Genomic DNA, 19,911 nt, shown 5'->3' with positions numbered 1-19,911 from the left:
TCCTTGGGTTGCAGATGCTCTCCTTTTGCCTTTGTAGTTATTAATAGTACCTTCCTGTGTGCACTAAACAGTTATGGTTTGTGATTCATTTATTTTTCAGGTCTCTTTATTGACTTGATTATCTCCCAAAGTGCTATGTACCAAGTCAGGTATTAATACAAAACATACAATCAGAAAATCAGGATATATCCATAGAAGCCAAATGTGTTTTTATGATTATTCTTTTTCTATTTCAGAAAGTATTTTTAATTGCAATGATAATAAAATCACACTACAGAATATTTACAAAAGAAAAAAAGAAAAAGGTATCTCTCATAGTCTTTCTACCATAATTGCTATAAATTTTTGGTATACTTCTTTCAGTAGTTCTTATGTATATTTTCGACATATTTTTTATGAACATAAAATATTTTTATTCTTTTTTTACATAGCACTATAATGCAAGCATTTTCCTATTGCTACATTACCCTTCAGAACCATTATTTGTAAGGGATACAACATAACTTATTCTTGGATTATTAATCATTTAATTAAATTGTTACTATTAAGATGACTATTTAAATAATATAGAGACAATCCTTTTATGAATACACCTATTTCCATATTTTGAGCTTATTATTTGAAGTGGTTTGCTTAGTATTTTTACTTTTCTAAGATATCACTAAGTATATAACCATAATATATTATAAGGAAAATAGCTTTTCAAAAATATGCATCGTAGCTTTGTAAAATACCACCACAATTAGCTAACGCTAAAAATATAAATACTCTCTCCATTAAATTCTTAAACTTTTTCTCATCTGAAATTTATCTTCATTCAAATAGACATATCCTCTCCTTAGCCTCTAAATATATAAGTTTGGAAATATTTCTCACTCTCTTGGCATCCTATACTTTTATATGATAGCACTTAACGTCATTTGTGTAATGTAATTTTGTGTAATATTTAATGTCTGACTCTTTCCACAGACTAAAAGTTCCATGAAGGAATCCTGTCTATGCATTCATTTTTTTTTAAGCAAGCACCTGGCACATAGCAGGCAGCCTTATGACAACTGACTGATTTAACAATTTGAAATTATTTTATACAGATTACTGTGCTAAGTCCTACTGGAGATACATAGACATATATCACAGTCCCTACCTTTAAGGAATTATAATCATTGTAATCATTTGCTATTATTTTTACTTTAATATGTCAGAAAGTTTATGAGCTTTAAGACAAAATGGTCCTGGGTTTACCCCCATTTACCATTCATTGTATATGTGATATTGAGAAGATAATTTAACTTGTTGGAGCCTCAGATTGATTGTTTGCAAAGCAGGGATAATACTTGTCCCACAAAGTTCTTGTGAGGTTCAAATGAAGTCATATAGGCAAAGTTTTCATAATAGCTCCAAGAAATTAGGCACTGTTTCATAATTACTTGTTGAACAAGTGAATCAATCCTAGATAACTTTTGTTTTTCATTTTTTCCATTTTTTGTTTTTTTGCTTTCTTCCCATTACCATTGTCTCAGCCAGTAGTCAGGACTTAAACATTCTATGCCTAGGGTATTGCTCCTTGCTCTGCTTCCTGTGATCACCTTCTAACCTATTGTCACATAATTCTTCCCAGAGCCTTGTCATGATCCATGATGGCCTTTGTACCAGAATAAAACTTATTAGAACTTTTAAGGCTCTCTGCCAATTGGTCCCCAGAGGTTCATTCTACTCTGTGTAACTACTCTCAGATCTAGTGATGATCTGCACGTGGGAATTCACAGGCACAATGAAGAAAGAGAGAGAAAGAAACATAGGTATGCCACATACAATAAACTCATGTGGCAGGTACAACAGAAATGGAGCGATCAGTTCAAGTTTCCTTTTTTCTATGAATGCTTCTGAGCTCTCCAGGGCAGTCTGTTACTTCTTCTCTTAGGCCATTATACAGACATCTTGTATAGTGCTTGTTATATCACATTGCAATTATTTAACTGTGTATCCTCTAGCCTCTCTCCTCATTTATTAATTCAACAAATACCATTTGAGTGGATATCATGTCCAAAGGACATCTCCAGACACTGATAATCACTAAGGTCTTTCAGAGTAGGGACCATGTTGTATTCATCTTATACCATCAGCACTGACATACACAAGGAAGATCAATGGATGTTGAAGGAATGAGCTAAGTGAGTGAATGAGTAAGCACATATATGAACAGAACAGTAAACCTACTTATTATTCCTTGAACATTTTGCCATTCTACTCCTGAGTTTTGTAGGTTGCTCTTTTCCTGAATTTGAAAATAAATTTTGTTACATGGAAACTAATTTGAAGAGCACCACCTCGCCCAAATTAGCTCATACTATGGTTTGTCACAGGACTTGAATTTCCCAACACAAAATTCATCTTTAGAAAGAAATTACAAAATAATGCATGCATACAATGCAAGTTGAACAATTCAAAATATGCAGAGAATAAAAAGTACAAGGCTTCCTTCACCAACAAGGTGAACTCTTTTGCAACCCTTTGTTTTGTCCTTTAAGTACTATGAGTTTGGTGTTAATACAATACTTCCAGACTTCTTATTCCCTATGTATTTTCCATATTCTTCCTACTTTTTTTTTCTTGAGTTAAGACGTCTCTAGAGGTTGTTCTTAGGGGCTTACCCAAGGCCACTAATTGGGTTAATGTCATAGATCCCTATCCCAGCCTTTTAAGCCAAGTTATTACTGTCATGAGGTCCCCGGGGTGTCACTCTTCCAGCCAGAAGCCTCTGTGGCCAGTGGTGCCTTTGCCTGAGTTTTGCTTGGGCCCTCTGGGCTCATTCTGCCCACTAGGCCTGGCAGGTTGTGCTCAGCTTGTGCTACCAGCCTGGATCCCAGGCCTGCCAAGGGCGCAGAGGTGAGGGGTGCATGAGTGAGCAAGCGTATGGTCTGGCCACTGTGCACAGCTAGGCATGCTAGCTGCTGTGGTGGGGCAGGCAGTTCCAGACACTGGCACAGGAACCAGCTCTGTGCAAGGCTGTGGCTGGACCAGGCATACTGCAAGCAGCTTACACTGCAGGCTCTGGGGAACGTGGTGGCACCCAGAAGCTTGGAGACACCAGGAACTGCAGAGCCCCAAAGAGGGTATCACAGCCATGCCTCAGAGAACTCCTAGGTCTGGACTTCCTGAAGGGCTGCAGCTCTTCCCTCCTTCTGTCTTCTCTCCTCCTCACCTGCAACATGGTGAGCCAGGGGTGTGTTTCAGCCTTGTTTGTGTTGCAGTTCTTTCAGTGCCACCACTTTGTGAGTCCCAAGTTCTTGTCCTGCATCCGGGAAGAATGGGATATGCAGACAACTAGAGGGTGAGCAAGATGAAGAGGGGCTTTATTGAGTGACAGTATAGCTCTCAGGAGGCCCAAAGTGGGTAGCTCCTATCCACAGGCAAGTCATCCCATCAAGTGTGAAGCTCTCTGCTAAGAGGAGACCAGTGAGGGTAGCTCCTTTCTGCAGGCAGGTGGTCCCATCATCTGCCTGAGGCTGGCTGAGTCCGGGGTTTTTATGGGCTCCAGAGGGGAAGAAGTGTGTGCTGATTGGTCCATGGGTGGCCATGGGTGAGCAGCAAAAGCACCATATTTCTCACTCCAGTCTGCAGAACTGGCAGCCTGGCCCCCAGGCTTCAGGTTGTCCCTGGCTTGAAGGTGGGGTTTCACTGGGGACCAGCCCCCTTTGTGCCCAGGAGCCTTTCTGCCTCCTTCTGCCATTCATGGTGCCCAGGCTGTTCATGCTAAGGGGTGCCAGCAGGCCTGCACCGAGCCACCTTCAGCCCCACCTTGGCCTCCCTCCCATGCTTGTTAGTGCACAAAGTCTGGAGAGGGCTGAGGTGGCAGGGGGCTGGTGTGTCAGTACTACCCCAAGTGTGTGCACACCTGGCTAGGTTGCAAGAGCACCCAGACTTGGCCACAACTTTGCTCCAAAATCAGAAGAGGCACCCAGAGGGAGGAGAGGCCAGACAGCAGGAGCAAGTGCTTCCAAACCTACAGGGAGAGGGGGGTTCCCAGGCCCTGAGAGCACAGGGATGCCTGGGTCTGCAGCAATGGCTGGGCAGCTGCAGTTGCACCAGGGAGTGCAGGGCTCCCACCCCACCAACTCAGAAGGGGCGGGGCTTCCACCTTTTCCTGTGTCCAGCCTGCTCCACAGAGCATGCAACTCTGGCGGCGCCTCCCCTACTGCAGCTGGCATCGTTGCAGCAGCCACTTCAGATGGGCCACTGCTGCCATCATTACCAAGTTTCTTAAAGGAACAAGGTGAAGTGGGCTTCAATGTGATGCAGAAAAACTCATCTCCAGCCAAGGTATTTTGCTCTCCTTGTCACATACCTACAAGTGGTGAATTTTTATAATCAAAATAAGCACTATTATGTTCTAATTAGCTCTAAAATAAGACACTGTGTAACCTCATACACATAATATTAATTATGTTTTAAATCCCTCTATTCTTATATTTTTATTTCCTATTTGAAATTTAAAACTTCTAGGCCAGGTGCGGTGGCTCACATCTGTAATTCCAGAACTTGGGGAGGCCAAGGTAGGTGAATCACTTGAGGTCAGGGGTTTGAGACCAGCCTGGCTAACATGGTAAAACCCTGTCTCTACTAAAAATACAAAAATCAGCTGGGCGCGGTGGTGCGTGCCTGTAATCCCAGGTACTTAGGAGACTAAGACAGGAGAATCACTTGAGCCCAGGAGGTGGAGGTTGCAGTGAGCTGAGATTGCACCACTGCACGCCAGCCTGGGTGACAGAGAGAGACTCTGTCTCAAACAAAACAAATGAAAACAAAACAAACAACAAAAACACTTCTTGAAGATATTTAAGTGACCTAAGTAAAATAACAATGTATGCAAATTCTCCTATAACCTAAGTATTAATCATAAAATGAATTTGTACAAACCAGTGACCTACAACGCATGCAGTGTTGAGTGTTCGACAAAGCATTAGATGTCTTGGGGTTTACCTTAGCTCTTTCACTTGGGCAAGCCATAAAGCCTTCTGAGTCTCAGTTCGATTTTTAGCTCTGAGTAGAGGGGATAATCATTCAAAATTCATTCATTTGTTTAACAAATATTTATTGAACACCTACTTTGTGCCAGGAATTGATCTGGGCACTGTGAAAGCAGTAATGAAAACAGGCTAAATTCCCTACCCTAATGATCCCTTCACTCTAGAGAGGAGAGAGATAATAAATTAGATTGATAAATAAAAATACTGCTACATACCAGCACAATACTATGTGACAGTGAGGATGCAGAATAATTAGAATATGATTTCATATACTGATGTTAAGAATACAAAATGCTACAACCACATTGGCAGTTTCTTTTTCTTTTCTCTTTCTTTCTTTTTTTTTTAGACAGGGTCTCCCTCTTTTGTCCAAGCTGGAGTGCAGTGGTGCATGCAATCACAGCTCACTGCAGCCTCCACCTCAGGGGTTCAAGGCAGTTTCCTATAAAGTTAAACATACACTTTTTATGTAACCTAGCAATCTTGTTTCTAGGTATCTACAACTATCTATCTACACTATCTAACTATCTACAGTATCTAACTATCAGAGAAAGTTAAAACAGTCTAAATATAGACCTGCATGTGAAGCAAGATAGCCCCAAGCCAGAAGTAACCCAGATGTCCATCCATTTGTGATTGGACAAATGAATTGTGGAACATCCATATAGTGGAACACTACCTGGCAAAAAAAAGGAATAGATTGATACATGCAACAAAATCAGTGAATCTCAGAAGCATTATGGTTAAGTGAAAGAAGGCAGGCATACTCTGTGGTTCCATTTATGTAAAATTCTAGGAAAGGCAAAACTTTAGAAATGTAAGTCATATCAGTGGTTGCCAGGAGGTGGGGATGAAAGATTGACTGCAAAGGGGCACAAGGAAACATTTTTGGGAAATGTACTATACATTGATTATGGTAGTATTTATTTGCCAAAACTCTCTTAAGGGCATACTTCAAAGTGGTAAATTTTATTGTATATAAATGATCCTTCAATAATTTTTACTTTAAAAAGATAAGTAAATTATATATGGTAGGCGAGAGAGAGAGAAGGGAGTTGAACATTTCATAGAAAGTTCTCGAGTAGGTGATTTTGAAGGAAGGGAAAGAAGCCACATAAATATCTGGCAGAAGCATTCCAAGCCAAAAAATATTTTTAAAAAGACAGTGTGAAGGGCTAGAGGCAGAAACATGCCAAATGTGTTTACAGAAGGGCCAGGAAATCATACTGGTGTGGCTGGAGCAGAAGGGCAAAGCAGCAGGAGGAGAGAGAAGAGAGGCACTGGGGAACAGATGAAGCAATACCTTAAAGGTCACAGGAAGCCATCAGTGGGCTTTGAGAAGCAGAGTGACATGACCTGACTTGAGTTTTGAAGGAATAATTCTTGCTGCTTCATAGAGAACAGTCTGTGGAAGAGTACGCATAAAATTAAAGACACCAGCTAGAAGGCAATTGCAATAATCTAGACAAGAGCTTATAGAGGTAGAGAGAGTGAAGATAAGTGTTTGTATTCTATATAGCGAATTTGCTAGGAAATCTGGATGTGTGAAAAAGGGAATAGACAAGAATAAATCCATGATTTTTTTGTCTGAGCAGCTGAAAGGATGGGATTGTCATTTACTGAGGGGGAAAGAGTTGCAAGAGTTTGCCCATAACTTCAAACATAAATGGACTAAAATACAAACATTTATTCAATGTATTAGTTTGCTATGCCAGCCACAACAAAATACCACAGACTGGCTGGCTTAAAAACCGAAATTTATTTTCTTGCAGTTCTGGAAACTGGAAGTCCAAGATCAAGGTGCCAACAGGGTTGATCTCCTCTGAGTCCTCTTTTCTTAGCTTACAGATGGCCACTCCCTTGCTGTGTCCTCACATGGTCTCTTCTATAAGTTTGGAAATATTTCTCACTCTCTTGGCATCCTATACCTTTATATGATAGCACTTAGGTCAACTATAATTAAATGTACATTCCTAGTGTCTCTTTGTGTGTCCAAATTTTCTCCTCTTATACTGACACCAAAAAGATTAGATTAGGACCCCTCTCTCCCATATTGAAGCAGGATATTTTCTTGACTCCTTCACAGGACTTGTGACACAGGTACCCCATTTACTCAGTCCACCCTGCTCAACCCTTGCAGGAGGGAGTGCATGAGTGAATGAGTGTGGGAACCAGAACAAGCAAGTGCAGGAACTGGCTGGTTGCTTTAGAGCCTGCAAGAGGAAACTGTGTAGGCTCTGTGGCAGTGTCCAGGTGGGGATGCCTGTGACCTCAAGGCCCCAGAGGGCATGTTACAATGCTCTCTTATCTCCACCATCCACAGACAGCAGTGTGTTGTCAGCTAGTGGGTCCTTTGCCTCATCGTATGGGGAGGCTGCTCTCCATCAGTGAGGGCAATGGGCCAGTGTGATGGCCTGTTTGAGTACCAAAATTTTGAGTTATCAGGCACAAAAGTTTTGAAAAGTTTCATTCAAAACTCAAGTCATGTAATTCACTTGGCATGTTGTGAATTCTTGTCTGGTGCCCAAGAGGAATGAGGTCACGTGGACAAATTGAAGGATGGCAAATGCGAAGAATTTTATTGAGCAATGAAAGCAGCTCTTAGCAGACGGGGAGATGGAAAGGGGACAGGAAGGGCAGGTTGATCTCCCCTGAAGTCAAGCTGCCTCTCTGCCTCTCTCCTCTGAAGTCAAGTTGCCTCTTTCCAATGTCCAGCCACCATCTCTGAAGTCAAGTTGCCTCTCCCTGACGTCTAGCTGCTTCTCCCCTCTACTGGCTGAGTCTGGGGTCTTTACAGGCACAGGATAAGGTGTGGGGTGGGCCATAGGTAGTTTTGGAAAAGGCAACATTTGATTAGTAAAAAAGATATTATTCAGAAAGAACCAATCGGAAGAGAACAAGCACACAGGGATGGAAGTTATCACTTTGGGCCGCGGGTTTCAGGCTTTTCGGCTCAAAGGTGGGGTTTTGCCAGGGACTCACCCCTGTCTGCCTAGAATTTCTCTGACTCCTGTTACTATAAATATGACTTCATTTAATCTTAATAATCTTTTTAAAAGTCATGTCTCCAAATACAGTCACATTCTGAGGTACTGAGGGTTACAGCCTCAACAGAGAAATTTGGGAGGGGCACAATTCAGCCTATAGCATTGAGTCATATCATTTCAGAGTAAGGAGAAATATTCCTGCTATCTCCCCAAAATCTGCTTTTATAATAGAAAAAAAAATCTACTATGAGTACTTCATTCATTTAGATGGCAAAATGCAAAATTTGGGGAAGAGATAAAATTAGCCTCCTACTGATCATCTTTAGAACAAGTTTTATAGACCGTGAAGATACCAGTTACATTTGTAATGAAGAGAGAAGTGATATAGTAGGGGGAGTTGAAGCAGAAGGACTGGCCTGTACACAAACCTCTTTGAGCCTGGCCATGAGTGTTTCTTTACAGAACACGTTTCATGACCCTTCTCATAATATTTAAACAGTCTTGTAGAGAGAGAATGAATAATGATAGTTTTTTTTGGGGGGGTGGGGGTTATATAAAAACTGTCTTGTCTAAAACTGAGAGCTATAACCACAGAATGTTTTTATAAATTAAACTTTTCTTTTTCAGAGTTGTATTTATACTTCTTCACTTGATATTTTCCAGTATGTTAAATAATAAATGTAAAATGCATAAGCTGAACACCTTGTATTATCAAGATTGCATATCTAAGTAGAAAAATGTGCTGAGCTGACCAAATTTGACTAGGTCTATATATACCTAGTAAGAATAGTGTTCAGAGCAATTAACATATTAATTTATATAGTTAAAGGGAAATGTTTCTTCCACTTCCATTAGCAATGTCTCGAAGCATTCATTTAGCATGACTAATGCTATAAAGTATGTAGCAATGACACTTACATCATCCAGCAGAGTAGAGATGAATGAATGACTAATGTATCAACATTTTACATGAACAAGAATAATTTAATGGAAATTATCCAATAGAAGTGGCAGATATCCTATGTAAAATTATCAAATCATATACAAAGTGTCAAGGCCAGCATTACATTAATCTCATAAAGATCCCATAACAATATGACCAACAGGTGAGAACAAGTTGAGTGGAAGAAAGAGATCATACCATCTACTTAGAAAAAGCATTACATTGAAGACAAAAAAGGGTTCTACTCTTCACTATAATTCATTTGATTACTGGTAGGTCAGAAGTCATAACTTGTTCAATAAAATAGATCTTACCTGCTCCAGAAGATTTTAGTAAATGTAAAGAGAAATATTCAGAGGGACTTTGAAAAGACAATGTGCTACTTTCTCTGGAACTAAAACTTTGGTGAAGTATGAACTAATTAACTGATGTTTTAGAAACTGAAATTGCAACATAGTTACAAGAGCAAAGGTTCACAATTTTTTATAGCTATTGTATTTCTGTCTATTCTGTCAAGTGGCTTTATTATTTATTATATTTTTCATTTAGAATGGTTATTAAGGATATAAAAAGCTAGTAAATTTTTGTAAGAACTTTTTATTATGAAAAACAACTCTTTAAACTCTTTAAACTTCTGCTTTTCAATGATGGTATGTGTATTAGTGGTTGAGAAACAGTGCTTTAAAGACATTTTAAAGTTCCAGAACTTGGAAGAAATATTAAGAAGCTGGATGATGTCACAGACTACAGGTAAATTATACTCCAGTGTGTCTCAGAAAGGCAAAGATGAGGTATACTATTTTTTCAGTTACATAGACATACATATATAGTAAACATTTATTAGGAAATATGGGCAAAGCACTTCCTATAATCTGTTTCATTAGCTCACCGAAGTTCCAGCTCTCTTGTTTTTGATTCTTTGACTTCATCTTGCATGAAAGATTTACTCAAGGATGATGTGACAATATTCCATAAGCAGGATTCTGGTATTGTTTTAGCGACATCAGGCACCAAAAATAGCTGGACATAGGATCAGTTATGAATTAAGCCTTGAGAATATCTCTAGGAGTTGAGACTATGTGATTCACTTGCTAGATTCTTATATCCTCTTCTGGCAAAACTAGAGAGGCCACAGTCAATCCACATATCCTGAATACATTTAATTTTACCAATGCATTTCAGTACACTGATTAACAAGTCAGTGATATTGCCAGTGAAAATCCATTTCTGACATTCAGCAGAGCATCAGTGTTGACGGAGATATGGCTAATAGTCTCAAGGTTTGTAGTAGCCTTTTCTGGAGTGTAGTCTCTCTGCTTTAATGCTAGTTGACCACTCCTAGAGTTAGGACTCCTGATCAGAATACTAGCTGCCCATGGTTGTAACTTGACCTAACATACACATATTACCATAGTGTCTGTGCTGAGGTATTTTAATGTAAGTTAAAACATTACTACATTCCACTTAAAATATTTCAGAATATATCCTTGAATCTAGGTCAATTCAGGAAGCAAAGAGAAATGGGGTCAGCACTTCAAAGATTGTGAACTCCTTGAGAACACTCATCACATCTCACCAAAACGTAGCCACATAACTATTTAAACTTCTTTAAAGGAAGAAACCAAGAAACCACTGTTATCTGCTTAGCACTCGCCCTCTGATATTGAGTTCTTATGTAAATAGCTGCCTTTTTATACCTATTTGACAAGAAAGTGTGAAAGATAATTCCATTTGAGATCTGAAAGTAGATACGAAGAGTAACATAGTTGAAAGACATTTAATAAAGCTTTACTACTATCTACCAATCCCTTAGCTCTCTGTAGGTAGAAAGATAAACACAAATTCTGATCAAAAAGGCTCATAATTCATTAGGGACAGTGAGAATGAAAGAGGTAAATAATGAACTATTATACTGGATACTACTGCTACTGGAAACGAGACTTTATCATTAAAATAATTTACTTTAAAAGCAGGAATAGAAAACAAGGATAGCAAGTGTTTGGATCAAGAATCAAGAATGAGGTGAGGAGTTGCTAAAAGTTTATTTATTGAATAATAATTTATTGAGTGCTTGCTATTATATTTATTTTAATCTAAGATGTCAAACAATCTAGCTTTTTAGGGGGGAACTATATGTGAAATGTGCCCATCAGTTGTGAGAAGCATTTTCAGAAATGTAAAAATATGAATAAACGTGTTCATACAATATGTGCCAAGCACTTTGCTAGGTACAGTAGGTACATAGATCTGCCGAATAGCCATGATTTACCATTATGAAGATTAATCTAGTGAAGGCACACAAATAAAGTAAACACCTAAAAATATAATTGTCATGTTATGTTGCAAGCAATTCTGGATAAATTTAGTCAAGTGTATACGTAGCAAAAAATGTGATTTAAAAAGGTTGACACAGATATTTCTCTAAATCTGTTTTATTCTCTATTTTTTGACTAGTGAGTACTAAAAGGTTCATGCAGTATGATTACTCTGTTTCATCTTGTTTCTCCCCAGATCTATCACCCTTGGGAGTTCCGCTGTAAACTGCACTCCTGTTTCTCTTGCCTTTTTTTTCAGATGATCTCTCCACAATGTTGGCACCCTGTCTAAATTTTCAATCATCATTAGTTTTATGAATTCAAATTTATATACCTTTATTGCATATTAACAATTTCATAATGTGTCAAATTTATCCCAAACTTCTAGCTAAAATCTTTAAGAGTGCTGTTAAAGATAATGTAAACAAGCACTACTTTCTTTAATTAGCAAACAAGATTGGCCAAGTAATGTCAATTATTTTGCAACATGTTCCATTAATCAGTATACATTAAGTGTCACTTAACCATATTTACAATATTATGCTGGGACTATGGGAGATAAAATTAGGGACAGTGAGAATGAAATTCTCGTTGTTAAATGTTTTCTACTTTAAAGGAGGTTCAAATCTAGTTGAGAAGATGAGAGAGAGGATATTCTTCTGTATGTCAGTCAGTAAATAACATTTATTCAAAACAGATCACTACCTTGGGTTATGTAGAGGGCTGGGTGCTAGATAAACAAAAAAGAGAAAAAGAAAACAAAAAAATTTCTCATAACCTGTTAGTGAGAACACACCTTCAACAGCTTGGTAATCGTTATATTTTATTTCACTCTAGCCTACATATATATCAGAAACTAGAGAGAAAATCAGACCCTACACACTGCTTTGACCCAATCAATTACAAAACATTAATAAATACATGCTCAACTTTTCTTTAGCTAGTTGTCTTTCAAAACTTTATTATTCCCAAAACTTAAAGAAACATTTCATCTTATACAAGCAAAACATTTCATTCTATTTTTGCCATTTCTTAAAATCAAAGCAACCAAGAAAAGATTATTCCCATAAACTTGTTTTTTATCGCTAACTTGGCATATTCAGCTTGATCATCTGGTGCAATGTATGTATTCTCAAAACTAAATAGATGATCTTGACACTTGATCTTGGCATAATGAAAGTAAAGCTTATATTTTCAAATATAAGGTCTGTATATTACCATATTATAAGGTTAGGATGACAGAGTAGCTAGATATATCTTTAAAAAGTCAAAGACATCTTGTTATTTGGTTGATAAACTATGAATTTAAGGAAATCTGATTGTAGGAGGCTAAGTATAAAAAATCTGAAATATAAATGCTAAACATGATGACTTTTTTCAAATATCTTATACCCAAACAAATATGTACATTATAGGCATATTGTTTGCAAAGGTTGCAATCTCAGATATATTATGTTCTAGCTATAACATTTTCTAGGAATTTTTCTAATGAACCTGCATAGTACCTTATAATAAATATGAGACCAGCAACATCTAAAGTAGAAAACTTTAAGTGGACATTGTTATAAATGACACTGATTCAGTGTGAAAAGATCACAGTAACAAGAAAGCCACTAAAAGTGTCATCTGGACTTCATGAGAATTCACAAAAGTAAATGTTTTGTGCAAAAGTATGAGATTATAAAATACATTAAAATAGCAGTAATTAGCACTAACTTATTTTCTTTAATGAACATAACTAAAAGTACACTAATAAATATATGCGTTCTATGCATAGCAAAAAAAGATAGATTTTGCTACTCCAAGGAGCAAGTGATAGAAATACCTTATCAGTTGTAGATATGCGGCGTTATTTCTGAGGGCTCTGTTCTGTTCCATTGATCTATATCTCTGTTTTGGTACCACTACCATGCTGTTTTGGTTACTGTAGCCTTGTAGTATAGTTTGAAGTCAGGTAGCGTCATGCCTCCAGCCGCATATCTACAACTATCTGATCTTTGACAAACCTGAGAAAAACAAGCAATGGGGAAAGGATTCGCTATTTAATAAATGGTGCTGGGAAAACTAGCTAGCCATATGTAGAAAGCTGAAACTGGATCCCTTCCTTACACCTTATACAAAAATTAATTCAAGATGGATTGAAGACTTAAATGTTAGACCTAAAACCATAAAAACCCTAGAAGAAAACCTAGGCATTACCATTCAGGACATAGGCATGGGGAAGGACTTCATGTCTAAAACACCAAAAGCAATGGCAACAAAAGCCAAAATTGACAAATGGGATCTAATTAAACTAAAGAGCTTCTGCACAGCAAAAGAAACTATCATCAGAGTGAACAGGCAACCTACAAAATGGGAGAAAATTTTCCCAACCTACTCATCTGACAAAGGGCTAATATCCAGAATCTACAATGAACTCAAACAAATTTACAAGAAAAAAACAACCCCATCAAAAAGTGGGCAAAGGATATGAACAGACACTTCTCAAAAAAAGACATTTATGCCGCCAAAAGACACATGAAAAAATGCTCATCATCACTGGCCATCAGAGAAATGCAAATCAAAACCACAATGAGATACCATCTCACACCAGTTAGAATGGCAATCATTAAAAAGTTAGGAAAGAACAGGTGCTGGAGAGGATGTGGAGAAACAGGAACACTTTTACACTGCTGGTGGGACTGTAAACTAGTTCAACCATTGTGGAAGTCAGTGTGGTGATTCCTCAGGGATCTAGAACTAGAAATACCATTTGATCCAGCCATCCCATTACTGGGTATATACCCAAAGGACTATAAATTATGCTGCTATAAAGACACATGCACACGTATGTTTATTGCGGCACTATTCACAATAGCAAAAACTTGGAACCAACCCAAATGTCCAACAATGATAGACTGGATTAAGAAAATGTGGCACATATACACCATGGAATACTATGCAGCCATAAAAAATGATGAGTTCATGTCCTTTGTAGGGACATGGATGAAATTGGAAATCATCATTCTCAGTAAACTATCCCAAGGACAAAAAACCAAACACTGCATGTTCTCACTCATAGGTGGGAATTGAACAATGAGAACACATGGACACAGGAAGGGGAACATCACACTCTGGGGACGGTTGTGGGGTGGGGGGAGCGGGGAGGGATAGCATTAGGAGATATACCTAATGCTAAATGACGAGTTAATGGGTGCAGCACACCAGCATGGCACATGTATACATATGTAACTAATCTGCACATTGTGCACATGTACCCTAAAACTTAAAGTATAATAATAATAATTAAAAAATAAAAAAGAAAAAAATAAAAAAAAAGAAATACCTGATCAGATTCATGTACACAGTGTAAGTGGCACTGGAAGCCAATCAAGGCTTAACAACTGGAGTGAAGAACCAGTGCAGTGAGGAAATCTAGTCAGACCCTGTTTCCCATGAGACTGTCATTGTTTCCGTCACACACATCCATTTCAGGTGCCAGGTGGCACTAAAATCTCATGCCCATCAGGATGAACCAGTCATTCCATCCCTTCTATTTCCCTAATCTGGGTTGAGAAGGGCACTTGGGCAATGGAACACAGTCATCAGCACACATTCATGTTCAGCCTTGAAAGAATTAGGTTTTAGATGCCCACACTGATCCAAGGAAAACTTAAACACGCGAGATCACTTTTTAAAAAGCAGAGATGGAAATGTGGAGAAAGTCAGGACCTCTGTCACTCCTCTTTTGATCACCATGACAGGCAGGGATCATGGCCACATAAAGCTATTTTAGCTTTCAAATTACCCTCTGAGCATTTGTCTTACTTAACCCCTTATCTCATCATTTTTTGACTCCTGGGAGGTTGCAATCCCATGTTTATCTACTGTCTCCATCATTGCTGCCTCCCTTTCCTCAATCTCTATTCTCCCATTTTCAAACACTCATAGTCCTTCTGTGTCACAAATTATCAATCTTACGATTTCACTGCCCTCTTCAAAAGGCATTCTGTTTCCCACTTTCTTTGACACCAACTGGCCTATGCAGCTTTCTCCATTTCTTTACCACCCACTTCCTTGTTAGTTTTTTGCAAACTGGCTTCCCATTCTGCCTCCTTTCCCAACCCAATACCAGTTTTTTATTTTTTAATTTTATTATTATTATACTTTAAGTTTTAGGGTACATGTGCACAACGTGCAGGTTTGTTACATATGTATACATGTACCATGTAGGTGTGCTGCACCCATTAACTCCTCATTTAGCATTAGGTATATCTCCTAATGCTATCCCTCCCCCCTCACCCCACCCCACAACAGTCCCCGGTGTGTGATGTTCCCCTTCCTGTGTCCCTGTATTCTCATTGTTCAATACCCACTTATGAGTGAGAACATAAGATGTTTGGTTTTTTGTCCTTGAGATAGTTTGCTGAGAATTTTTTAAAGCTACCAAGTCCCTCTTTTCAAACGCTTTTCCTTATTCTGTTTGATGTCCATGCCACTGTTCTCTCTAAAGACTTCGTGATATATTTCTTGTTTCTTGCCTTCTGTGACATGACATTATCCATAGTTTCCTCCTTTTCTGATGCTTCTTTCTTATATTTATTTATTTATTTATTTTTTGCCTATTGGTTTCATTTTTCTCATTCTACTTTTACGCTGTGAAAATTGTTCAGGGCTCAGACCTTGCTTTTCCAATCTTTTTCCTTTCTATACCAAGGGATTTTAAACTATGTTCCTCAGTCTGAAGTACCTAAGAAGCTACCATGAAGGTTCAAAGAACAGCTGACAGGGTAGGCAATGGGTGCCTTCCTACCACTTGAAACAGAATAGTTCTGATTTTACCTGTTTTATTTGTTTTACATAGTTTCTTTTGGAGAGTTTATCTGTATTCATCAATGTACTGAAAATTATATCAGTAATAAAACCTGGATTTCATTTCTTGTTTTACCACTATCTATATAACTTCAGAAAAATATTTTAAAGCATGAATGCATCTCTAGCATCTAGTCCTGTGAATACTCTTTGTCTGAACTACTTTTCTGCCCTATTCCCTAGGACCTTCCTAACTTCTACTACATTTTTATTCCACAGTATTTCCTCCAAGAAGCCTTCTCTGAACCTCAAATCTGGGTTAGGTGCTCTCCTGATGTGCTGCTATAGCATTCTATATCAACCTCTTAACCCGGCACTCATTTCCTTATGCTGTCTGTTTGTTTATATTCCCTACTAAACTGGAAGCTCACTGAGGACAGAATATGATTCACCATGGTTTTCCTAGCACCTAGTATAGTGCCTGGCATGTAGTAGATTTGAAAATCCAACCAGAGATAATTACACATCCCAGCAAGGATATCCAAATTCAGTGAGATTCTCTTTCAGGAAAGGATAAATGAAAAGGCGTGTATCAATGTTATCCCTGGTTTTGATCAAACTGCTCTTCCCATTTGCCTGTTTTCTGAGTGTCCCTGACACCTATGCTCAGTCCTTTCTTAGCCCTGCTTACAACATTCTCACTATTTGCTTTTCTTGGGGAAGTTATTTTATACTTCCACTTTGATTTTTCTTGTTCAAAAATAGGGGTCAGTTGTTTAAAGTTATCTCTAATTATAAAATAAAAGTGAAAGTACTAAAACTCACATTATTTTCAACATAATATCATTACATCATTCTTAACAAAATTAAACATTGCACTATTGTGGTCTGATTTCAACAATTTAAACTTCTAATAGTAAATAAAGATTAAAAAATATTAAAAGGGTTCAAAGCCATATCTAAGCAGTTTATAGGGAAATGATTGGTGGTTGGTGCAGAGATTATAACTGTCTCCTAAAGAACATATTGCTTCAGATATTTGCAGTATAAAAAACTGCATATAAACACACAACAAAAAATTCTACAATTAAATAATGGGGTCATTTAATGGCCACATATAGTCTGCAGACAAAACCTTAGAGACATTTCAGACTGTTGATACACCAAAACTAGAAAGAGCAATAGATCCAATCACATCTTTAATCCCGGACCGTAACATCACCTTCAACAACTAATACCTGAGTATTTCCATTAAAATGTCACAAGTGCCAAAACCAAAATTAAATTTTCATTCAATGATTTATGTTTTTACTACACTTTCAAACATCTACTAAGATTTAGACCCAATAAGTTTATTTTACCTTATTGCTCTGAATTTGAAATCTTATATTTTCATTACTATGTTTCTTTGGATTATTGTCAATTAAAAAGACCCGGAAATAATGCCAAATAACATATATTTTGCTAAGGTAAAATTCGTGTATATTAAAATGGAATCAGTTCTTATCTACTTATTTTAGAGAACACTGGACAAATAGAACTTTAAAAAGATACTCTTGGCAGAGATGGTATAATGAGAATGCAAGTATCAGATGAGTGGCCGATTAAATAACTTTTAAAATCCTGTTCAACTCTGAGAGTCAGGATTTAGGTCATGAATCAACTTAAGGTACATTCTCTGCTGAGTAATTTCCTCATATTTCTTGTAACAATAGCAATATTTGTCAAAAGAAAAGCCCCAAGGCCAGCAGGGGAAATGGTACTTACGAGTATTGTGTCAGCAGTTCCAGATCATTATGCATGTTGATTGGATATGCTTCACTGAGTTCAAACAACTTCTCCAGGGCCTCATAAATGAAAATGATGCAAATCAGGGAAGCAAAAGCTTCTTCAGTAAACCGAGTGATGTAGCAGACAAGGGAACTAGCATCAGTGGCCACAAGTATGATACATAGAGTTGCAGTCCAAAGTCCAATGCTAGCTCTTAAAGATAGGTATGACAGCCCATATTCTCTGGGAGGAGGAAAAGGAAAGAACAGTGAAAATAAGGTCATTTAACAGCTTGCTATCATTTTAAGCAAATGAAAATAAACCTCATTCAGGAAGTGAAAGTAAATAAGCTTCACATCCCATGAGTATCTAAACTCAAGACTGTCTAAAGCAGGGGTCCCCAACCCCCGGTCCGTGGCCTGTTATGAAAAGGGTTGCAAAGCAGGAGGGGAGGTGAGAGGCAGGCAAGTGAGCATTACCGCCTGAGCTCAGCCTCCTGTCAAATCAGTGGGGACGTTAGATTCTCATAGGAGCACAAGCCCTACTGTAAACTGTGCATGCGAGGAATCTAGGTTGTGTGCTCCTTATGAGAATCTAATGCCTGATGATCTGAGGTGAACAGTTTCATTCCAAAACCATCCCCTCAACCTTCTTTGTGGAAAAATTGTCTTCCATGAAACCCGTCCCTGGTGCCAAAATGGTTGCAGACCACCCGTCTAAAGGGAACATCTAAAGGGACAAAATTAAAAGGGATTTATCAGTGCTTATAACTGAGTCTCACTTTTTAAAAATATTACATAACAATATACATAAATATTTTACTTTTCCTCTATTCTCATAATGAAACAAAAATGGTAAACTGAATCAAATCAGGCAATTCTGTCTCTATCAACAGACCTCCAAAAGTGATGTTGGGAGAAGTATAAATACAGTAAAGAAAAAAGGAAGAGGCTAAGGGCCAAAAAGTACATAATACTTACTTGCAAAATTTAAACAAAATCTTTTCAAACACCAAAACTGGTCCTGTACTGCCTAATATGGTAAGAGGCTGTCCACCAAAGAGAGAATAGGCTATCCCGGTCATGGATGCTCCAAAGAGAGATTCAATTGCACTCTGTGTAGAGATATAAATGGTTCAATTACCTAAGCTGTACAGGAGGCCATTGTAGCTAAGGAGAAGACATTTAAAATACATGGATATGTGCTTTCTGCTTCACCATGAAAAGCCTAGCAACCCTGGGCAAGACGTGGGGTAGCAGGATGACTAAACGGACTGACAGCAAGAAGAAAATGCATAGTAGCAAAGGTGGGAGTGTTCTCTTCACTTTCCTATCTCACGTCTCTGTTGCCTTACAAAAGGTTTAAATGTACTCAGGATTAGTGTCTGGACAGAAATATGGCCCAGGTGTATAGCAAATGGACCTCTTGTGAGACAAGAATGGAGCCTAAACCTAGCTTAGGATTGGGGGAGCTGAGGGCAAGGCATCAGATGAGAACCTTTTGTAAGACTCAGAACTAGTTATTCTGAGACATTCCACCCCCAGATTACCAGTTACACTAGCCATCCGGGAAATTCATATAAGGTGTATCTGCCAGACCATATCTCAAATCTCTCCTCAGAAAAGAATCCAAAATTAAATGCTCACTTATCTAACTATGAATCTTAAAAATGGATTATGTTTCAAAGTTCAGAGAAAAGCATAATACATACTATACGCCCTTCGGTTGCTTCTCCCAGCAGTCCTCCAAACGTGATGACAGGAGACATACACGCGCAGTAGAGAAATAGAAAAGATGCTAAGCACTGCAGGCTGAAAGCATCTCTGAAGTCACTCCAGAAGTATGGAGCTTTTCTTTTGATATCTAAAATAAGTCCCCCAAAAATCCTAAGACAGGGGGGAAAACACAATAGTGAAACCCAAATATAAAAAACACACAAGTCAAAATGCTCATTTGCTTTGTTGCCAGGTCACAGTATACGTTTTCCATCAGCAGAGGTGAGACACACATTAACCTACTGCATTGTATTATAATGATCTACAGGGAGGCACTGCACAACTACGTTCGTTACCTCAATT

At 38.2% G+C, this 19,911-nt stretch overlaps 1 protein-coding gene across 8 annotated transcripts in view; it reads right to left on the bottom strand.

Moving 5' to 3' along the window:
- SLC4A10 (solute carrier family 4 member 10) overlaps positions 1 to 19,911 on the bottom strand; it is a 365,731-nt gene that overhangs the window by 58,723 nt on the left and 287,097 nt on the right. For all 8 annotated transcript variants that reach the window (XM_054549397.2, XM_063712834.1, XM_024243567.3 and 5 more), the window contains 3 exons: positions 19,545 to 19,719; positions 18,814 to 18,947; positions 17,831 to 18,076 (listed from right to left, as the gene is read on the bottom strand). In XM_054549397.2, the coding sequence (XP_054405372.1) occupies positions 17,831 to 18,076; positions 18,814 to 18,947; positions 19,545 to 19,719 (555 nt within the window). The remainder of the gene's footprint in view (positions 1 to 17,830; positions 18,077 to 18,813; positions 18,948 to 19,544; positions 19,720 to 19,911) is intronic.

This window comes from Pongo abelii, chromosome 11 (assembly GCF_028885655.2).
Source record: "Pongo abelii isolate AG06213 chromosome 11, NHGRI_mPonAbe1-v2.0_pri, whole genome shotgun sequence".
Classification (NCBI taxonomy): Eukaryota; Metazoa; Chordata; class Mammalia; order Primates; family Hominidae; genus Pongo; species Pongo abelii.
The sequence above is the reverse complement of the archived record's forward strand: the minus strand, read 5'-3'. Positions and strand labels throughout refer to the sequence as shown.